Raw genomic sequence first — 21109 nt, 5'->3', positions numbered from 1 at the left:
GTGTACCTTCGAATTTTCACACAGGACCAGCATAGATTGGAGCCTTCTTTGGAAAATTTATCGATTTTATGTGGCATCCAGTGGGATTGATGAAATAGAAAGTATATTGATTGAAGGACTAGAGCTGATCTATTCGATTTGAATACTCTGGTCCACACTTTCTGCCAAAGCTCATCTTCAGCGGAAATGTCTAAATCTGGATGCCATGCACTCACCATTAGTGATATAGACACAGGTGAAGTTTGTCTCAATAAAGTGTACCATTTAGAGGAGCTATAGTAATAGTATTTTGAAGATCAGGTATTGGTTTCAATTTTAGAAGTTCCGGAATTGAAGCACACGCAACGAATTTTAATTGAAGCCAATTAATATATTGATTGGCTGGTAGATTAAATTTATCACGCACTTCTTCAAAAGCCAACCATCGATTATTACATAAAAGATCTTGCAGTGTCCAGATATCATATTTTTGCCAAATAGGCCAATTCAAGGCGATGTTATTGATTTTAAAAGTGTCATTGTTTCATAATGAAATCAATGTGGTGTCCTTCCATTTGATTTTCATAATGCTATCAAAATGTATGAGAACCTTATATGTTGAATGGAAAATACAATTATATTTTTTCAGAGAGGAGGATATTGACAGGATGCAAGCAAGATTGTTGGTACCATATAAGATTCTTTCCAGAGACAGCCAAGAGGGGGGGGGGGGGGTCAGATGTAGTTTTATTAAAAAGCCAAAATGAGCCCTGACGCATTATGAAGGCTTGATGATATTTTAAAAAGTCTGGAAAGTTGATTCCACCGTTCGATTTATAATTTTTAAGTTTGTGTAATGCTATCCGTGGTTGGCTATTTTTCCACAAGAATTTGCTTAACATTTTTTCAATAACACGATATACATTCTTCTGTAATAAGAAGGGCAACATACTTAATACATAGTTAATTTTGGGTAGAATCATCATTTTAATCATGGCCAAGCACGCCCACCAAGTAATTTTTAATGGTGACCATTTAAGTGTTAAAGTTCTTTATTATGGATAGCATGTAATCCTCATTTAGTTTTCCTGTATCCTCCAAAGTTGGACCTATAAAAATCCTAAATACTTCAATTTGTATGCATTCCAAACAAAACCAAAGCAGTTAATATTTTGTTTATCTTCATTGCAGTTCAGAGGCATTAGTTCAGACTTAGTTGTATTTAATTTATAGCCAGAGACCTGCGTATAGGACTCAATTACCTTGATGTCATGTGGGATAGAGTCTGGCGTTATGCACAGCATAACATTATCTGCATAGGCGGCAAGTTTGATTTCACAGCCACAGTATTTAAATCCTTGAATATCCGATTTTGCGGAACTTTGTCACAACTCCCTGCGTCTTCCGGGTCCACCCCCTCCGATGTAACTTATTTCTCCCGGAGCAGAGCCAGCAGACGAGTCATTGCGGGACCTTCCAGCATGTGGCTGCTGAGTCCGCTCCAGAGCAAGTACATCAGAGTGGGGTGGACTGTCAGCTGGCAGCTACAGTCATCGTGGGACCTTGCTGCATGAAGGGAGAGAAAGGAGCAGGACTGCTGGAATGGAAGAGTGGTGGAGGGAAAGAAAGGGGGCAGGGTGGTATGGAAGGGTGGTGCTGATGGAATTGATGTACAGAGAAAGGGGAGAGACAAGGGGGAAGAATATTGGAGGGAAAGAAAGGGGGCAGATGCTGATTGAAGGGTGGATAGCGAGAGAAAGGGCAGACATTGGATGGTAGTGGGGAGCCTATGCTGGATGGAAGTGCAATGGGAGAGATAAGGGAGCAAATGCAGGAAGGAAATTGGAGGAGAGAAAGGGGAGCAGACGCTGGATGGAAGTAGACAGAGAGAGGAGAAGGTACTAGATAGAAGAGTTGGAGAAAGAGGGTACACGATGGAAGGAGGGGATAAATAAAAAGAGGGCACATGATGGGGAGAAAAGGATTGAGTTAGGGAAACACTGGAGGGGTGAGGGAAAGAGGTGGCAAGCTTTAGGTAGACAGTAAAAAAGGACATTGATGGGAGGGTAGTAAGAACATAATCTAGACAGATGCAGAAAATAAATTGAAAAGGAAAATGAGGGAAAGAAGAGAAAGGGATTGCAGAGGAGAGGTGTGGGAGAGAGAAGGAAGGAGATAGATGCCAGACTAATGGGGGTGAAAGGAGAGATGGAAGGGGGAGGCATACAGTTTCTGGAAGGGGCATAGAAGGAGAGAAGATACCATATAGGGGAAGAGAGACGGCAGACAATGGATGGAAGGAAGAGAGTAACAAGAAGATGAGGAAAGCAGAAACCACAGAAGACAAAGGTAGAAAAAAATTTTCTATTTATTTATTGCTTTAGGTCTTTAGGAGACATGTGTCACTGTTTCTGTGATGCACTGTATGCAGAGTCCAGCTTCTTACTGGTTCAATTTAACCTTTGTCTATGTATTTTTATTTTATCTCCCCTTTTACAAAACTGTGGAGCATTTTTTAGCGCCAGCCGTGGTGGTAGCAGCTCTGATGCTCAGAATTCTATGAGCGTCAGAGCTGTTACCACCGTGGCTAAAATCCACGGGAGTGGGAGAGGGAGTGTTTGGTTTGTGATTACATATTCCATACTAGGCAAAGGTGTTTTCTGTGTTCTGTGTGTTCGAAAGACATGTTTTTTTGTTAGGATTGACTGCAGGATTGATCTGTACTAGTCTGGCTTGTTTAGTTTTACAATGGGTGTATTGATGTTGTACTGCTCACTGCAGTATGTAAGATGCTGCCTTTTCCTAGGTATTCATGTGTGACGTGTGGCTTCTACTCAGTTTGGATGCGGCACAGGCGTTCGACCAGGTCAATTGGACGTATCTCTTTGAAGTGTTAAATTGTATGGGAATATCTGGCTGGTTCGCCTCGGCATTACGCACTTTATATTCCACTCCAACAGCAATGACATTATTACTGACCCAATATCTATTGAGAGGGGAACTCGACAGGGCTGTCCCCTGTCACCCCTCTTATTTTTATTATACCTCGAACCCTTTCTTCGCACAGTGTCTCAGGACCCCGACATAGTGGGTGTGGACTTCGGGACTCATTCACTCAAGTGTTGACCTTTGCAGATGATCTATTATTTTTGCTAACTGACCCCGCTCACTCTATTCGATATTTATTGCAAGCGCTTGACGAATTCAAATTTTATTTGGGATTTACGTTGAACTACCAGAAATCTATGGCCCTAGCTAGCCCCTTGACATTACAACAGACATGGAGCGGTCACTTCCCATTTACGTGGGCTCAGACTTCAATTCGCTATTTGGGGGTACAGATCCCCCGAGACCTTACGACCCTGTACACCAGCAATATCACCCCATTACTTCATGACACCTCACAACATCTACAGAATTGGTCCACTTTTTCCTTATCGGTGGCGGGCCGGGTAGCCCTTTTTAATATGGTGCTCTTTCCCAAATGGTTATATCACTTTCAGGTTTTACCTCTGCTGCTGTCCTATGCCCATAACATTTGTTTAACGAAAGAGCTACAGCGTTTTCTATGGGGTGGTAAGCGACCACGTATGCCCTTGCTACGGATGTGTCTGCCCAGGGATAGGGGGGGCTATGGCTTATTAAATGTACGTTGGTATGCTATGGCTTGTCAGATGAGACACATTAATGATTGGTTTAGAGGAACATCTGATTTTTCTGCTACACCACTGGAGTTATCTTTGCTGGCTCTGTTCCATGTGAGCTATTTCCTACACGTGGCAGATCCGAGGATGTGTCCTTTGGTGTCTCACTACCCCATTTTTACGCCGGCCAGAGGGACATGGAGATGGGTCTGTAAAACAGCCAAATTGTCTTCTAGGGTGTCTTTATATTTACCTATACAGGGCAATTGAGCTTTTCAGCCGGGCATGCAAAATGCCACCTTTCTTAGGTGGCAAGCACAAGGTCTACAATATTTTTTTTCACCTGTTTTCGGAGGAGGGGAGCCTGGTCACATTTGCCGAGCTGCAACAAACTTTTGACCTACAGGCTAATGATCTCTTCGCCTATTACCAGATCCGTCACTATGTTTAGTCCCTCCCAGTGGCTGCCCTTACTGAAGTCTGCAGGGAGGCGCTTTCGGAACTCTTCAGCCTTTCAGCCCAACAGAGGATTCCTCTACGATTTCATATTGTGGGGATCCGGGATTGCCAACCAAGTACGAATCTGGATATATTAGCGACAGCGTGGGCTGAGGACTTGCATTGCCAGTTGACTGCTCAACAGTTACAACGGGTCCTGAAGAACATTCAGAAGGTGTCACCCAATATTACTCACTGGGAAATGCAATTGAAAATTGTTCTTAGACTTTACATTCCACTGGAACGTGCAGCCCGGATGGGGTTTACTGCGTCACATTCTTGCCTGAAATGCAATCAGGCTCACGCATATTTGAGTCACATGTTTTGGGCCTGCCCCGCAATCCAACAGTTTTGGAGACATCTTGGCCTATATACCACATCGCTTTGGGGACGGCGATGGCTTCCGCAACCGAGGGCGTCATTTGGATTTTATAATATAGCCTCGCCCAAACCCAGGGGAATGTAAGCATTTATCTCCAGAGCTCTTTTGATGGGGAAAAAAGCCATCCTCACCAACTGGCTCTCCCGTGATCCCCCGTCATATGCACAATGGAGATCCCTAATGATAGTGCATGCAACACTGGAGAGACGCATGGTGGGAGACTTGACTCTTGGCCCGGGTCGCAAATTTTGTCAGGTGTGGGAGCATTTCTGGCAGGACCTCACACCGCATGCTTGCAGTAGACTTTTGAATCTTTAAGATTTTATTCCCACTCTCAGCTGTTGGACTGGCCATGGATTCTTGGGGAGGGGAGGGGATGGGGGATGGGAGGGGAACTGATTATATTGTTGAAAATGTTATTTCCTGAATGGTACTACTGTTTGTATTTGCTTCCTACTGCTGGAATAATAAAAATCATTTAAACATAACATTAGCTCCATTTTCAGTGATATAGACATTGTTCTGACGATAAGCCCCAAACTCTTCCCTTGGCAGTTGATCGAATATTAGCTGCAGTGTGCTTATCAAGCAGAGTTCTGGTGGGCAAGAATTCTTGCGTGAAGATGAAAATTGTCATCTATATAGTGTGCAGTCACGATTATGTATGGCATACCAGTTCCATCTTCAGTCCACAGATCAGTTGTAATGGCAAATTTATTTTGCTGACCCAACACCTCAGTCAATGCAGCCTTTTGTTTTTCAGCAATAGTTGAAATATGTCTTGACACTGTTCTGGCAGAGGGGAGTCCCAGATCAGAAGAATCTTGGCCATATTTCGCACCACTGGAAATCAACAAGTCAGCAAGGCGAGCAAATCCAATTCCCTCGATCAGAGAAAAAGGTCTGATGTCCGTGGCGCACATCGAAGCAACTGCATCAGTAACTTCTGCTTTCACTGCTGTAGGCAAGGTTCTGTATTCTTCCTTCCGATTCTCTTTATGTAAAAAGTGCTTGATGCTTCTCGTCACAGCAGTATACTTTTGCTCACTATTGATTGCTGCATATGATTTTAGGCCACTGGTACCATCATGCGACCTCCACCTCAACGCTGACTTGCAAGTCTTGCACATGGCGAAACCACTGCATTGACCATCCACATAGATGACAAGAAAGAACTTCCACTCCAGACTAGCTCCATTATTTTCAATCAGAGACAATTGATTGCTTTTAGTAATGATGAGATTCTGCACAGTACTTTTATCCATGATAGCCTAGAAAAAAACCTCAACACACTGTGAGAATGACCAAACAATACCAAAAAATAAATGTTTCTTTATGGCAGCAATAATTGATGAATCTGTTGCAGTAACAGTCTGATGTTTGAACAACGGAGCACGTGTTAGAAGGACATTGCAGAGGATAGGCGTTTTATCAGCTGTTGCCGTATCAAAGTTGCGCCAGACACAAATTGTGTCATTTAATAGTGCTTCATTCAGATCCAAAAGCAGCCTCTGAGGTTTTTTAATCCCTATACTCATTAGCCAGTTCTTTAAGATGTGGTAGGTTTTGAGATAATGATCCCCACCATTTTATAGATGTTGTTCCATCTTGTTGGAACAGCCTGTTTAAGGCTAGTCTCTAGCTTGTGATGCATTCTTGAATGCTTGACATGTGCAATGGTGTCTTTTGTGAGATTCATCAGCAATCAGAGAATCAAAATTGTCATGGTGCTTCAGTCCATGAACCAACACAAGATTCAAATTGTGGCCTGTGTATGATAGCCACTGTTGATCTTTGAAAGCAACCTTAACATTAGCTCCATTTTCAGTGATATAGACATTGTTCTGACGAATAAGCCCCAAACTCTTCCAAGATTTCCTTGGCAGTTGATCGAATATTAGCTGCAGTGTTCTGGTGGGCAAGAATTATTGCGTGAAGATGAAAATTGTCGTCTATATAGTGTGCAGTCACGATTATGTATGGCATACCAGTTCCATGTTCAGTCCACAGATCAGTTGTAATGGCAAATTTATCTCTATTATCATCTTCGTCAGGGTCTCTCCACCTCTGTCTGCTCCTCCCATAGTCCAGCAAACCCACCCCCCACCAATTATGTCCATCATCTGCCCCCTTCTCCAGTCCCCACTTCCATCATTTGCCCTGCCCCGTCTCTCACTCCTTTAAGTTCTCTCCACTTCCATCATCATGAAATCCCGACTGCAAGCCTACTTTTTCGAGGCTGCTCTTAACTCCCACTCACTTGTAAATTACTCATGCCTATTTTCTCATTCCCTCTGTCTGTTTTAATTAGATTGTAAGCTCTACAGCACACGATAGAAATTATAAGTGGTTGTATGCTTGCTGTATTGGTAGAGAGGCTGGGGGGAGATGCTTGGGCAGTACCCTACTGTACCTCTTTTTCACTGCACCATAATTCATTTAACCATCTTGCCTTCTTCTCCATCCAATCCAGGATTGCTTACCTCCCCACACAGGTCTAACACTATCCCTAGGGAGGTGCATGCAAGCTCCGCTCCCCTTGCAAGTCTAAGAGTCCTGGGCCCCTGCCATGTCTAACCCCTGATGCTTGCTTTAGGTACTGGAGTGGTTCCCACAGGCCTCACCCGGTTAACTTGCTTGTTGGAGACCATTAGCCTGAGAGCTGGGACCTTAGGGGTATCCAGCTTTTACTTCCTTTTTCTGGAGCCAGACTGAGATCAATTCCCAACTCATCAGCCTGGCAGAGGACAAAAGCAGCCGTGTACTGGGACCCAGGCTGGGGATGTGCTGCAGAATTTGCTGCCCCCTGAGTCTGATGCACAATGGCCACTCCAGCGTCTGTACTTGGCTCACACACCGCCCCCAGCAGCAACGGGTAGGCGGAGGGAATAGGCGGGGCAGAACATGACTCCTCCAAAAACTTTCCTTGCCTCAGAAGCCACAACCAAAGTTTGGGTTGATACTGGGCAACTGGGACATCCACAAGGTGAGTCTTGCCCCGGATTAGAAGAGGGCTAAAGGCTGTTTTGGAGTGTTGGGATGCTTTTTCTTATGTGCATAAATGCACATTTTCTATCCCCCCCCCCCCCCCAAGCGAAGAAGAGTCAAAGCAGAGGGAGGAAAGCCAAGGTTTGCTTTCAATGGATGCTGGGGGGCTGTCACTGTTTGAAAAAAAAAAAAAAAAGCTGAGTCTGTCTTGTTACTTGGTTTTTTTTTAGCAGGCCCTCCTGGCAAAAAAAAAAAAAAAGCTGAGTCTGTCTTGTTACTTATTTTTTTTTTTAGCAGGCCCTCCTGGCAAGTTCTGGCCCTAGGCTGGTCCCTACTGGGTCTATTCATTAATCCGGCCCTGGGTCCGTCACATTCTGCATGTCTCCTCTTGAGTGAAATCTGGTCCCTTTCAGGGGCATGTTCAGCTTGGGGAAAAGCCAGAAGTCATTAGGGCATAGACAGGGGGTGGGTAAGCAGAGTGGGCAGACTTGATGGGCTGTAGCCCTTTTCTGCCCTCATCTTCTATGTTTCTATGTTTATTAAAGCCATGTCGAGAGAATAAGGAGCCTGAGGAATCACAGGTGTATTGTGTTTGGCCAGGAAACTCTGTATCAAATGTGAAGAATGGGCAGGTTCATTAGCAGTTTTGGCACAAACTTTGCTGAAACTCTCCCGAAGCCCAAATCCTCAGTCAAAATGGAATGAACGGATCTAACGCTGATGCTCACCTCATCTGCATGTTCTCTGATCATGATTCAATGATCCTATATCACTAGGATCCTCACTTGTCAATGACGATCTCATTTCTGGATGTTGAGGGCCTACCAGAATGTGCTTCACTCTCTGAAGCAGTTGTACCACTCCTTTATCTGTGTGGTGCCCATTGCTTCTTCCCTGAAGGCCTGTTGAATGTTGCGAATCGTTTCCACTTGGGAATCACCAAGCTTTACACAAAATTTAACGCAGTAGCGTTGTTCAACTTTTCTGTCATTTTGTCAAAAAAAAAAAAGAAAATCTGACGGTGCTCACTTACACTTCCTCACTCATCGGCGGTTTGCTGGTGACTGACAGCTTCTGTGGGCGGGAAAAAATTCAAGCAAGCGCATTAGAGTCATCTACATATGTGCACCAAACCACACCTCTCTAGCTTTATTTGTTTATGCACGAAAAATTAAGATCTGATAGTTTTTCAACAGCCAGGCCTGTGTTTTCCCAAGCTGTTGAGAGCCCAACATCCTTGGCCAGTACTGTCTGAGGGAAAGGGACAAAAAGCATTGAGAAATTAAGGGGTGACCTCCGCTAATCCCTCCAGTAGAAAATGCTATACAAAATGAGCATCATTATAGAAGGGGCTGCTGGAAAGTTCTCAGCCCAACCAAGACGAGAATCATGTGAAGCCACAAAACTTACAAGTTATTCCACACTTTTCGTTTCAGTGATATGAAATGAAACGTGTCAGGAAAAGTATGGAATACCTTGTATGTTTCATGGCTCTACATGATTCTCTTCTTGGTTGGGCTGAGAACTTTTCAGCAGCAGATGTGAATCCTGATGTTTAACTCAGGGGATATAATTGTGCATTTATGGTCTGAGAAAGTGACCAAAGCCTTTGAGTTCAGCTGAGGGGAAACTGCTGCCCACTTCCTGCCACTATGATTGCTTCTGTATCTGCTTCCCGCCAATCTGCACAGCTCCATGTCCAGCCCTGGCTCCTCCTCCCGCCCTAGCTATGAGCAGCAGGACCTGAGAGTGACGCCTTCTTTTCTCCCCTCCTCCAATCAGGGATAGAGGGCGGACCCTGCAGCCATCTTCCCGCCCATCTGCACAGCAACATGTCCAGCCCTGGCTATGAGTAGCAGAGGGAGGAGCTGAGAGTGACGCCTTCTTTTCTCCCCTCCTCCAATCAGAGATAGAGGGCGGACCCTGCAGCCATTTTCCCGCCCATCTGCACAGCAACATGTCTAGCCCTGACTATGAGCAGCAGAAGGAGCTGAGAGTGACGCCTTCTTTTCTCCTCCACCAATCATAGCTAGAGAGCGGACCCTTCTATGACTCTCCCCGCCCCAGGGACCATTCTGACCAATCAACACTGAAAGAGATTGAAGACCGTACTCAGTCAGTGAGAAGATGCGCCTCTCCGTTGTGACATCATCGGTCTGTGCCAAATCGGAAATCTCCAGCTCCAAATCACCGTTTCTGCCCTTCTCTCCCTCCCTCCAGCGCTGCAAGAGGCCAGAAAAAGAGCCTCCAGGTCAGGCAAATGCCTGCAAGAGCTTCTGCGCAGGTAGGAGACTGGCCCTAACATCCTGCCCCTGCTGCACTTTTCTCATCTGGGATCCTAAGCAGTCCTGGGGCTGGACACTGGCACTTTGGGCCTCTTGTCTAGTTGCTCTGCTCCTTTTCTGGGACACAAATCTCTCTTCAAATAAATATGACCCTACTCTGAGCCTGTGTTATGTGACACTGAATTATATACTCACAAAAATATGTTCTTCTGCTCTGCTGAGCCCCAGTCCTGGGGGGATCTGAAATGTAACCTCATTATGGGACAGTGTCTTCTGCAATTCTAAATTATATGCATTCTGCAAACTTTTCCCTACCCCAATGGGCACCAGCATTGGGAGATCTGGTGGTCTAAGCAATGCTGAAGATTCTGAGTGTGTTTCTGCTTTGTATTTCAGATGCCGGTAAAGTTTGAGGACATCGCTGTCTCTTTCTCCCAGAAGGAGTGGGAGTATTTAAATGAAGAGCAGAAGGAGCTCTACAGGGAGGTAATGAAGGAGAATTATCTGACCCTGATCTCACTGGGTAAGGGATCATATTACAGTTTTGGTTGTTTTTTTTTTTAATCAGTATTGAGACATCATTATAAAGCCAAAAAGCAAATGTAGAAAGATAAAAAAAATCACACAGCAAAAAAATTTGTTATGGTAATGCTCAGTGAAAAAATAGACAGCAATTGACAGTCTCCCTTCATAAATTGGCACCTATCGGTCACAGGTGCTTAAACTACATAAATAATGGAAATACTTTCAATCCATATTCACAGATAATGGTATGGTAATCTTTATTTTTATTTTTTTTCTGTTTTGCCTTTCTAAATCTTAAAGACAGTGATTCGTAATTGAAACTTGATTCTTGGGGTTATAGGCAGCCAGTGTATTTATTTGATTAATTTTCTATCCCGTTCTCCCCAAAGAGCTTGGAATGGGTTACAGGTTGACATATATAATACTCACCAAAAATTGGAGAGAAAAATTATCTTCTTCTGTGATACTAATGTAATATATAATAACAATAATCACAGTTTTAATTTTAAAAACATTTCAAAATTATTAGTGAAAAACTCAGACCCTGAACCAGTGAATAATAGTGTAATCACACCACCTGAGGTTCAATAGGGAACCATCATAGTTTTTCACTGTCCCCACATACCATCCATACTTTGTAACAAAATAAATACACCAGGTACTTATCTGAATCGGATGGACTATCGTTGTTATAGAACCGCCAAGGAATGTGATGTACCAAGTGCAATAAAATAACAATAATTAAGTTGATTGAAGAAAAATTGACTCTAATGACCCTGTCCCCCCGACTCAAGTTTTAAGTCTTCTTCAGGGAAGGACACTGGTAATCCAAAACACAAATATAACTATTAGAGGAAATCCTATCTAAATATGAACAAAACCCACTATCCGTGGGCTCAGGAGATAAAAATATATTTCCCTTACAGGTTTAACAATTTAATACTCAATCTGAAAACTATGTATAAATATCTGTTAGTGGCACAAAAACTTCAAAGAGGTAACCTTATCGGGACGGGCTGACCGGCAAGAGATAGTGGAAATACTACTTCAGGACACTCCATATATATCGATCCCACCGGAAATGACGCAAAATGGTCGGAACAGACGGAACCCCAACCAGGAAAAAGTGGAATGCCCACGCTAAAAACTTACGTGAGCAACCATTCAGTTTCACGATAGTCCATCCGATTCAGATAAGTACCTGGTGTATTTATTTTGTTACAAAGTATGGATGGTATGTGGGGACAGTGAAAAACTATGATGGTCCCCTATTGAACCTCAGGTGGTGTGATTACACTATTATTCACGGGTTCAGGGTCTGAGTTTTTCACTAATAATTTTGAAATGTTTTTAAAATTAAAACTGTGATTATTGTTATGACATATATAATATACACAGGAGGATTGTGAAGACCTGCAACAGGACATAAACATGCTGAAAAAATGGGCTGCGACATTGCAAATGAAGTTTAACGTGGATAAGTGTAAGGTGATGCATGTCGGTAACAAAAATCTTGTACACGAATACAGGATGTCTGGTGCAGTACTCAGAGATACCCCCCAGGAAAGAGACGGGAGTACTGGTTGATAAGTTGATGAAGCCGTCCGCACAATGCGCGGCGAAAATGGCAAACAGAATGCTAGGAATGATTAAGAAGGGGATCACAAATAGATTGGAGAAGGTTATCATACCACTGTACCAGGCCATGGTATAGCCCCACCTGGAATATTGTGTCTAGCACTAGTCGTTACTTGAAGAAGGACATGGTAATATTTGAATGGGTCCAGAGAAGAGTGACTAAAATGGTTAAAGGGCTGGAGGAGTTGTATAGTGAGAGATTAGAGAAACTGGGCCTCTTCTCCCTTCAAAAGAGGAGACTGAGAGGGGACATGATAGAAACATTCAAGATAATGAAGGGAATAGACTTAGTAGATAAAGACAGGTCGTTCACCCTCTCCAAGGTGGGGCGAATGAGAGGGCACTCTCTAAAGTTAAAAGGGGATAGATTCCGTACAAACGGAAGGAAGTTCTTTTTCACCCAGAGTGGTGGAAAACTGGAACGCTCTTCCGGAGGCAGTCGTAGGGGAAAACGCCCTCTGGGGATTCAAGACAAAGACAAGTTCCTGCTAGATCAGAATGAACGCAAGCAAGGCTACACTCAGTTAGGGCTCAGGTCCTTGACCAAGGGGCCGTCGTAGGAGCGGACTGCTGGGCATGATGGACCACTGGTCTGACCCAGCAGCAGCAATTCTTATGTTCTTACACACAATAAAGTGAAAAACAAAAATTGTACTGCCAACTTCATAGAAGCACAACAGAAAATATATTATACAGTTCACAGGTTTTACAGTACAAGTTTTTTGATACAGTTTTTATGCTAATTCGACGCATACTAGGGATTGTGGTAGACTAGCCCGGTTTGGCTGGCTTGCCCAGGAAGGTTAGCACATATACAGCTAAGACACAATTTGTATTTGTTATTGTTTGCCTCACACAAAATAGAATGAATTTGGGCATCAGTCTATTTTCTCAAGGCTTGCTTCCTCCACCTATCTCTAGGGAAAACTTGAGAGTTCCTCTGTCTCCCTCTAGAGGGACTTCTAGAACAGGGGTGTCAAAGTCCCTCCTCGAGGGCTGCAATCCAGACGGGTTTTCAGGATTTCTCCAATGAATATGCATGAGATCTATTAGCATCCAATGAAAGCAGTGCATTATTAGCATCCAATGAAAGCAGTGCATATTAATTGGGGTAATCCTGAAAACCAGACTGGATTGCGGCCCTCAAGGAGGGACTTTGATACCCCTGGTCTAGAATGAACCCAGTGTGGTTGGAAATACCTCTCTCCTGTGAGTCCCGCCCATGTGATTCAACACTGAGCTCCATAGCCCATTGCATTCTGGGACCTATAGTTCCACATTTGATTAATATCTCCTGATGCCCAGGGGTATAATATTTGCATGGGGAGGGAATTGTTACAGGAATCTAATACCAATATACATAGTATTTAGTTTATAGGTTACAATTTGCCATAGTTACAGAGCAATGATTTTCAATAAAAGTTTTATCCTAACTTGACACATACTAGGGATCTAATACCAATATACATAATTTGTAGTTTACAGGATAAATTTGACAGTTACAATGCAAGATTTATCAATATAGGTTTTCATCCTAACGAGAGACATATCAAGGATCTAGTACCTAGATACATTAATATTTCTTTGCAATCTATCGGCCTTAGGCGATGGAGTTAGGTGAAGAGGTATGGTTTTATTGCTTTTCTAAAGCTGAAGACTCCTTCAAGGGATCTGATCTGGGGGGGGCAGTTGATTCCAGTGGCTTGGTATGAAGTTGGAGTAGGAATGTTGTTTGCAGTTGAAGGGAATGACCAAGGGGTATTTTGAGGCGTATTTCGTCATATGAAGGAAGCTTAATTGTTGTGTAGCCCGGGTTTTGAATGCTAGCATCAGTTCTTTGAAGACACAGGATTTAGCTACAGGCAGCCATTGATAGAGCCTGGGAAACAGGGTCATGGGCGTGGAGGTTTTTAAGAAGTCTGATTGATGCATTTTGTACATGCTGTAGATGTTGTATATTCGCTATGAGACCATTGAATAGGGCGTTGCAGTAGTCCATGCGGGAAAGGACTAAGTTGGGTGAAGTGAGACTCAGAAAAGTAATTCCTTATTTTTCGGAGCTCACATAGGTAGTAAAATGAGGAAGATAGCACCTGAGCGATATGGTTGGAAAGCAACAGGTTGGAGTCAAGGAGTATTCCTTGGCTGCATGCATGGTCCTTTGCAGTTATGGTAATTGAGTCCCAATGTAGTGAGAGATGGATGTTGTTACAGTGCTCTTTGCAGATCCAAAGGAGTTCTGTTTTGGAGGCGTTTCATAGTAACATAGTAACATAGTAGATGACGGCAGATAAAGACCCGAATGGTCCATCCAGTCTGCCTAACCTGATTCAATTTAAATTTTTTTTTTTTTCTTCTTAGCTATTTCTGGGCGAGAATCCAAAGCTTTACCCTGTACTGTGCTTGGGTTCCAACTGCCAAAATCTCTGTTAAGACTTACTCCAGCCCATCTACACCCTCCCAGCCATTGAAGCCCTCCCCTGCCCATCCTCCTCCAAACGGCCATGCACAGACACAGACCGTACAAGTCTGCCCAGTAACTGGTCTAGTTCAATCTTTAATATTATTTTCTGATTCTAAATCTTCTGTGTTCATCCCACGCTTCTTTGAACTCAGTCACAGTTTTACTCTCCACCACCTCTCTCGGGAGCGCATTCCAGGCATCCACCACCCTCTCCGTAAAGTAGAATTTCCTAACATTGCCCCTGAATCTACCACCCCTCAACCTCAAATTATGTCCTCTGGTTTTACCATTTTCCTTTCTCTGGAAAAGATTTTGTTCTACGTTAATACCCTTTAAGTATTTGAACGTCTGAATCATATCTCCCCTGTCTCTCCTTTCCTCTAGGGTATACATATTCAGGGCTTCCAGTCTCTCCTCATACGTCTTCTGGCGCAAGCCTCCTATCATTTTCGTCGTCCTCCTCTGGACCGCCTCAAGTCTTCTTACGTCTTTCGCCAGATACGGTCTCCAAAACTGAACACAATACTCCAAGTGGGGCCTCACCAATGACCTGTACAGGGGCATCAACACCTTCTTCCTTCTACTGACTACGCCTCTCTTTATACAGCCCAGAATCCTTCTGGCAGCAGCCACAGCCTTGTCACACTGTTTTTTCGCCTTTAGATCTTCGGACACTATCACCCCAAGGTCCCTCTCCCCGTCCGTGCATATCAGCTTCTCTCCTCCCAGCATATACGGTTCCTTCCTATTATTAATCCCCAAATGCATTACTCTGCATTTCTTTGCATTGAATTTTAGTTGCCAGGCATTAGACCATTCCTCTAACTTTTGCAGATCCTTTTTCATATTTTCCACTCCCTCTTCGGTGTCTACTCTGTTACAAATCTTGGTATCATCTGCAAAAAGGCACACTTTTCCTTCTAACCCTTCAGCAATGTCACTTATACATATTAAACAGGATTGGCCCCAGCACCGAACCCTGAGGGACTCCACTAGTCACCTTTCCTTCCTTCGAGCGACTTCCATTAACCACCACCCTCTGGCGTCTGTCCGACAGCCAGTTTCTGACCCAGTTCACCACTTTGGGTCCTAACTTCAGCCCTTCAAGTTTGTTCAACAGCCTCCTATGAGGAACTGTATCAAAGGCTTTGCTGAAATCCAAGTAAATTACATCTAGCATATGTCCTCGATCCAGCTCTCTGGTCACCCAATCAAAAAATTCAATCAGGTTCGTTTGGCACGATTTACCTTTTGTAAAGCCATGTTGCCTCGGATCTGTAACCCATTAGATTCAAGGAAATACACTATCCTTTCTTTCAGCAACACTTCCATTATTTTTCCAACAACTGAAGTGAGGCTCACCGGCCTGTAGTTTCCTGCTTCATCCCTGTGACCATTTTTATGAATAGGGACCACATCCGCTCTCCTCCAATCCCCAGGAATCACTCCCGTCTCCAGAGATTTGTTGAACAAATCTTTAATAGGACTCGCCAGAACCTCTCTGAGTTCCCTTAGTATCCTGGGATGGATCCCGTCTGGTCCCATCGCTTTGTCCACCTTCAGTTTTTCAAGTTGCTCATAAACACCCTCCTCCGTGAACGGCGCAGAATCTACTCCATTTTCTCGTGTAACTTTGCCGGACAATCTCGGTCCTTCTCCAGGATTTTCTTCTGTGAACACAGAACAGAAGTATTTGTTTAGCACATTTGCTTTCTCCTCATCACTCTCCACATATTTGTTCCCAGCATCTTTTAGCCTAGCAATTACATTTTTTATCTTCCTCCTTTCACTAATATATCTGAAAAAATTTTTATCTCCCTTTTTTACATTTTTAGCCATTTGTTCTTCCGCCTGTGCCTTCGCCAAACGTATCTCTCTCTTGGCTTCTTTCAGTTTCACCCTGTAGTCCTTTCTGCGTTCTTTCTGTAGTCCATTGTAGGCGTTTCATTGTAATTTGTTTTCAGACATCCCGTTTTTTATTTCCGAGAGGCATTTTAGGAGTTTTGTGATCTGGGCATCACAGGCTTCTCCTAGCAGTAGGTATAGTTTCATATAGTAGGGTTGTAGGTGTTCTGATTTCCATAGTTTGTATACGAGTCTAACTGTTGCATTTCGGACTAATTGTAGATGCGATAGCAGTGTTTTAGAGCAAAGAACTAGTGTTACATCAGGATAGGATTAGGGATTGCACTAAGATTCGGAAAGCCTCTGTTTCAAAGTATTTTCTAATGGATCTTAGCTTTCTCATCATAAGGAAAGATTGTTTTATTATTGATTGTACGTGGCTCTTCATGGAGAGGTGGCTATCAATTTCTACTCCTAGGATTCAAGATGGTGACCTTAAATATGGATCCACACAAGGTTAATCATACAAAGATTAGGTGACTAAATGAAGGAAAGAATCTCAGAATTGCCACTCCATGGATCATAGTAATATTATCCACATAGGAAATTGTGGCATGGGTATCTTTCATTGATCCAAAACCTTCATATACTACAATTACTATTTTTGTCAGTTTAATAAATTATTACTACTGTACTCAAAAGTTATTTAATGCGTGATAGAAATTTTTTTTAGAAAATTTTTTTTACTGATACCAATCAGCTTGTTTATACCATAGAAAACACAATTTGTAGTCTCGACCAATGTTAGCGGTTCTAGACTCTCAATGCTATAGCTCAATATTGTACATATATAGCAAAGACTCGATATAAAAAAATCAACATTTTGTGCAATATAGGATCACAACCAGCATCAATAGTTGTAAAGGTGAGCACTTAACTTTTACTTCAACTTGTGTCAAATGGCTGCATAGAATCTGCTGCTATAGCCCCAATCAGTATCTGTCCGATGGGGACCCATTTTGCTGCTAACAAGCGACTTCCTTGGGGTTTACAAATCGGGCTTCAAGTGAAAATAAAGAAAATTGTTAGTCAGTCATTGCCATAATTCTAACAGTTGAAGTAAAAAAGCTGTACTTACTTTTAGCGTTAACACATCATACTCTATGACACAAAAGTGCAGTTGTAAAAATGGCGCTTATAATAGCATGAATGCTGACAAATGCGCAGTAAAGTGAATGATGTGATCGTGTCTCACTAGTATGCTAGCGGAACCATTATGTCGATGAAACAAACTAAACAAAAACTGACCAATCCATAACTGTATTTAATCTATGTGGATGCATGCTTTTCAGAAGGTAAATCCACCTTAATTCTTTCTGTTTAAGTCTTTTTACCTTGTCCCCTCCGCTTAAAGATTTGGGTTCCTGGTCAATAGCAAGACATCGGAGATCCTGAAATTTATGTTGAAATAATGCACAATGTTCAGTTATAACCTCTGAGCTATGATTCCGCTTCAGTTTTGACTTATGTTCACACTTCTGGTCTTCAGATCTCTCGTAGTCATGCCCACGTAAAGTAAATTACAGGGGCAAATGATGATATAAATGATAAAGGTGTAAAAAAAATTCAGATCATATCTCTTGTTATTAGATGGATTGACGAAAACTTTAGTCTGCAACATGATCTGACAAATGCTGCGTGAAATGGCATTAAAAATGTCACTTTACAATATTGTCTTTGATTTAATCATTGCAGGGCGTAGAATTTCTTTTAAGTTAGAGTTACAAGAAAAGCTATTCCGAGTTTTTGTCAAAAACTGGGTTAAGATTTACAATTTCCCAGTTTCTCCTGATGATTTGTACCACAGAATTACTTTTTGAACAGTATCGTAAAAACATGTTTCAACATTAACCTCAAACTCATTAGATCTTCGTTCATCCAAAAGATGTTCTCTATTGATGTATTTTGCGTGATGTCTCACTCTTTCCATCACATGATTAGGGTATCCTCTAGAAAAAAAATTTTTGTGAAGTTTTTTCGATTGAATTTTTAACTTGTCAATTTCTGAACAATTTTTTCTGTTCCTTACCATTTGAGAAAACGGCAAGCTCTTTGAGTTTCTTCGGATGGCAGCTGTCATATTTCAAAAGTGTGGTCTTATCGGTATTTTTTGTATAAACATTTGTAACAAAGGTATTTTCAACTTGACAGATGTCCACATCTAAAAAGTTCTGGAGGCCGTATCTTCAAAAACATATAAAAAGGATGGAGTCGGTCCAGAGGAAGGCTACTAAAATGGTATGTGGTCTTCGTGATAAGGCATATGGGGACAGACTTAAAGATCTCAATCTTTGGAGGAAAGGCGGGAGAGGGGAAATATCAGGGATGTGACCACAAGCTTAGGGAGACTGATCAAGCCCCAAGACCACTATCCAATGCTTCTCATTCATGTCGGGACGAATGACACCGCCAGGAACACCCCGGAGAAGATACCTGAAGACTTTGGAGCTCTGGGTGAGAAGCTGAAACAAGTGGGAGCACAGATGATCTTCTCCTCCATCCTTCCAGTGAGAGGCAAGGGCAGAGCCAGGGAAGATCGTATTCAGAAGACAAACGAGTGGCTACACGGATGGTGCAGAGGGATGAACTTCGGCTTCCTGGACCACGGAGAGGCACTACAGGGATCGGACGGGCTCCACCTGACCAGAAGAGGGAAGAATGTCTTCGGTAGACGACTGGCTCACCTGCTCCAAAGGGCTTTTAACTAGGTGTGGTAAGTAACCATCCCGGTATTGTAAGTAACTACTCCATTACTGAGTCTGAGGTAAGTACTTACACTGCAGTCAGTACTGCAGGGGACAGACCAACTCAAAAGGGACAAACTAACTTAAACAGGGAAATAAAGTGCAAACTAAGTCAAGCGGGAAAATCTCCACGCAGATCGTGCAAACACGAAGTAAGGATCGGGTTGATGGGCTCCCGATAGTGGTGGCTGGTCCCTCTGCTTGTTTTTAAAAGAAGTATGGAAGGCTATGTACATTAATGCCCGCAGTTTAAGCAATAAAATACTGGAATTAGAGACGGAAATGAGGAGTGCCAGCTTAGATGTGGTGGCAATATCTAAAACTTGGTTCACGGATTCCCATGGATGGGATATGGCTATACCAGATGATAACTTACTCCGCTGAGACAGAGAAGGCAAAAACGGAGGAGGGGTAGCATTATATATCAAGGAAGAAATCAAAGTTACCAGAATCACAGGTGTCAAGTATAAAGGGGAGTCCCTCTGGGTGAACCTTGCCAGGGGAAGTGGCAAATGCCTGTATCTGGGCATTGTATACAGACCTCCGAAACAACAAGATGACATAGACAAAGAATTAATTGAAGACATCGAAACCATCACTCTGCGTGGAGACACTGTAATGTTAGGGGAATTCAACATGCCAGATATAAACTGGAACAAACTTTCAGCTACGTCCAGCAGCAGTAAAAGGCTACTAACCTATACGGGGAGCACGACTCAAACAAATGGTACTGGAGCCCACCAGGGATCCGGTGATACTGGACCTGATACTCACCAATGGAGATAGCGTCACAGAGGTTTCGGTAGGTGAGGCGTTGGCCTCCAGCAACCACAACATGGTGTGGTTTCACCTCAGGAAGGGATCCACGAGGTCGAACACGTCAACGAAGGTCCTTAACTTTAAGGGCACTGACTTCGAGAGCATGGGAAATTTTGTCTCTAAGGCACTGCAAAGCCAAGACACAACAGATAATGTGGTCAGCTCTGAAATCTATCCTAGAGGAAACAACCAACCTCTTTATAAGAACCATGAGTAAACGGCAGAGAAATAACAAACCCCAGTGGTTCTCTGCGGTGATCTCGGAACTCGTAAAACAGAAGAAAAGAGTATTTGTATCCTACAACGACCAGAAGCCAAAGAAGCTTATCTAGAGAAATCTAGAACTGTTAAAACAGTGGTCAGAAATGCCAAACTCCAGATGGAAGAAAATTTAGCTAGGAATATTAAAAAAGGGGATAAATCCTTCTTCAGGTATGTTAATGATAGAAAGAGGAATACAGCTGCAAACAAGGGAGAGCTCAGAAGACCCGTTCAGGAATTTTGAATTTTCCACCAGCAGCATCTACCAAGAATTGTCAAGGCTCAAAGTGAATAAAGTCATGGGACCGGATAAATTGCACCCTAAAGTGCTTAGGGAATTGAGAGATGTCCTGGCAGAGCCATTAGCCGTACTCTTCCATCTTTCTCTGAGCACGGGAAAAGTTCCATTAGACTGGAAAACAGCTAACGTCATTCCGCTCCACAAAAAGGGACACAGGTTAGAGACTGCAAATTACAGACCGGTAAGTCTCACATCAATAGTGTGTAAACTTATGGAATCATTGATTAAACACCAATTAGATACAGTTCTGGAAAATGAGAGATTGAGGGATCCCCACCAGCATGGATTTACAAGGGGGAGATCCTGCCAATCCAACCTGATCAGCTTTTTTGACTGGGTAACAAAAAAACTAGATAAGGGAGAGTCCCTAGATGTAGTGTATCTGGACTTTAGTAAGGCTTTTGATAGCGGCCCACACTGTAGACTTTTGAATAAGATGAGTTCGTTGGGGCTAGGAGAAATATTAACTACATGGGTTAAAGACTGGCTTGGTGGTAAGCGGTACTCCCTCTGAAAAGTTGGAAGTGCACAGTGGAGTACCGCAGGACTCGGTCCTAGGTCCAATCCTATTTAATATCTTCATACGAGATCTGTCTCAGGGACTTCGGAGTAAAATTGCATTATTTGCCGATGATGCTAAATTATGCAAAATAGTGGGCGGAAGTACCGTGCGCGA

At 43.0% G+C, this 21109-nt stretch overlaps 1 protein-coding gene across 1 annotated transcript in view; it reads left to right on the top strand.

Annotated features, from left to right (window-relative positions):
• Positions 1–9572: 9572 nt before the first annotated feature.
• Positions 9573–21109, top strand: part of LOC117354975 (oocyte zinc finger protein XlCOF6-like) — a 46428-nt gene continuing 34891 nt past the window's right edge. The window contains exons 1-2 of the mRNA XM_033932932.1: positions 9573–9775; positions 10173–10299. Coding sequence (XP_033788823.1) covers positions 9752–9775; positions 10173–10299 — 151 coding nt within the window. The 5' untranslated portion in view covers positions 9573–9751. The remainder of the gene's footprint in view (positions 9776–10172; positions 10300–21109) is intronic.

Source organism: Geotrypetes seraphini, chromosome 2 (assembly GCF_902459505.1).
Source record: "Geotrypetes seraphini chromosome 2, aGeoSer1.1, whole genome shotgun sequence".
NCBI lineage: Eukaryota > Metazoa > Chordata > Amphibia > Gymnophiona > Dermophiidae > Geotrypetes > Geotrypetes seraphini.
Note: the sequence above shows the minus strand (reverse complement) of the source record. Positions and strands in the feature narration are given on the sequence as shown.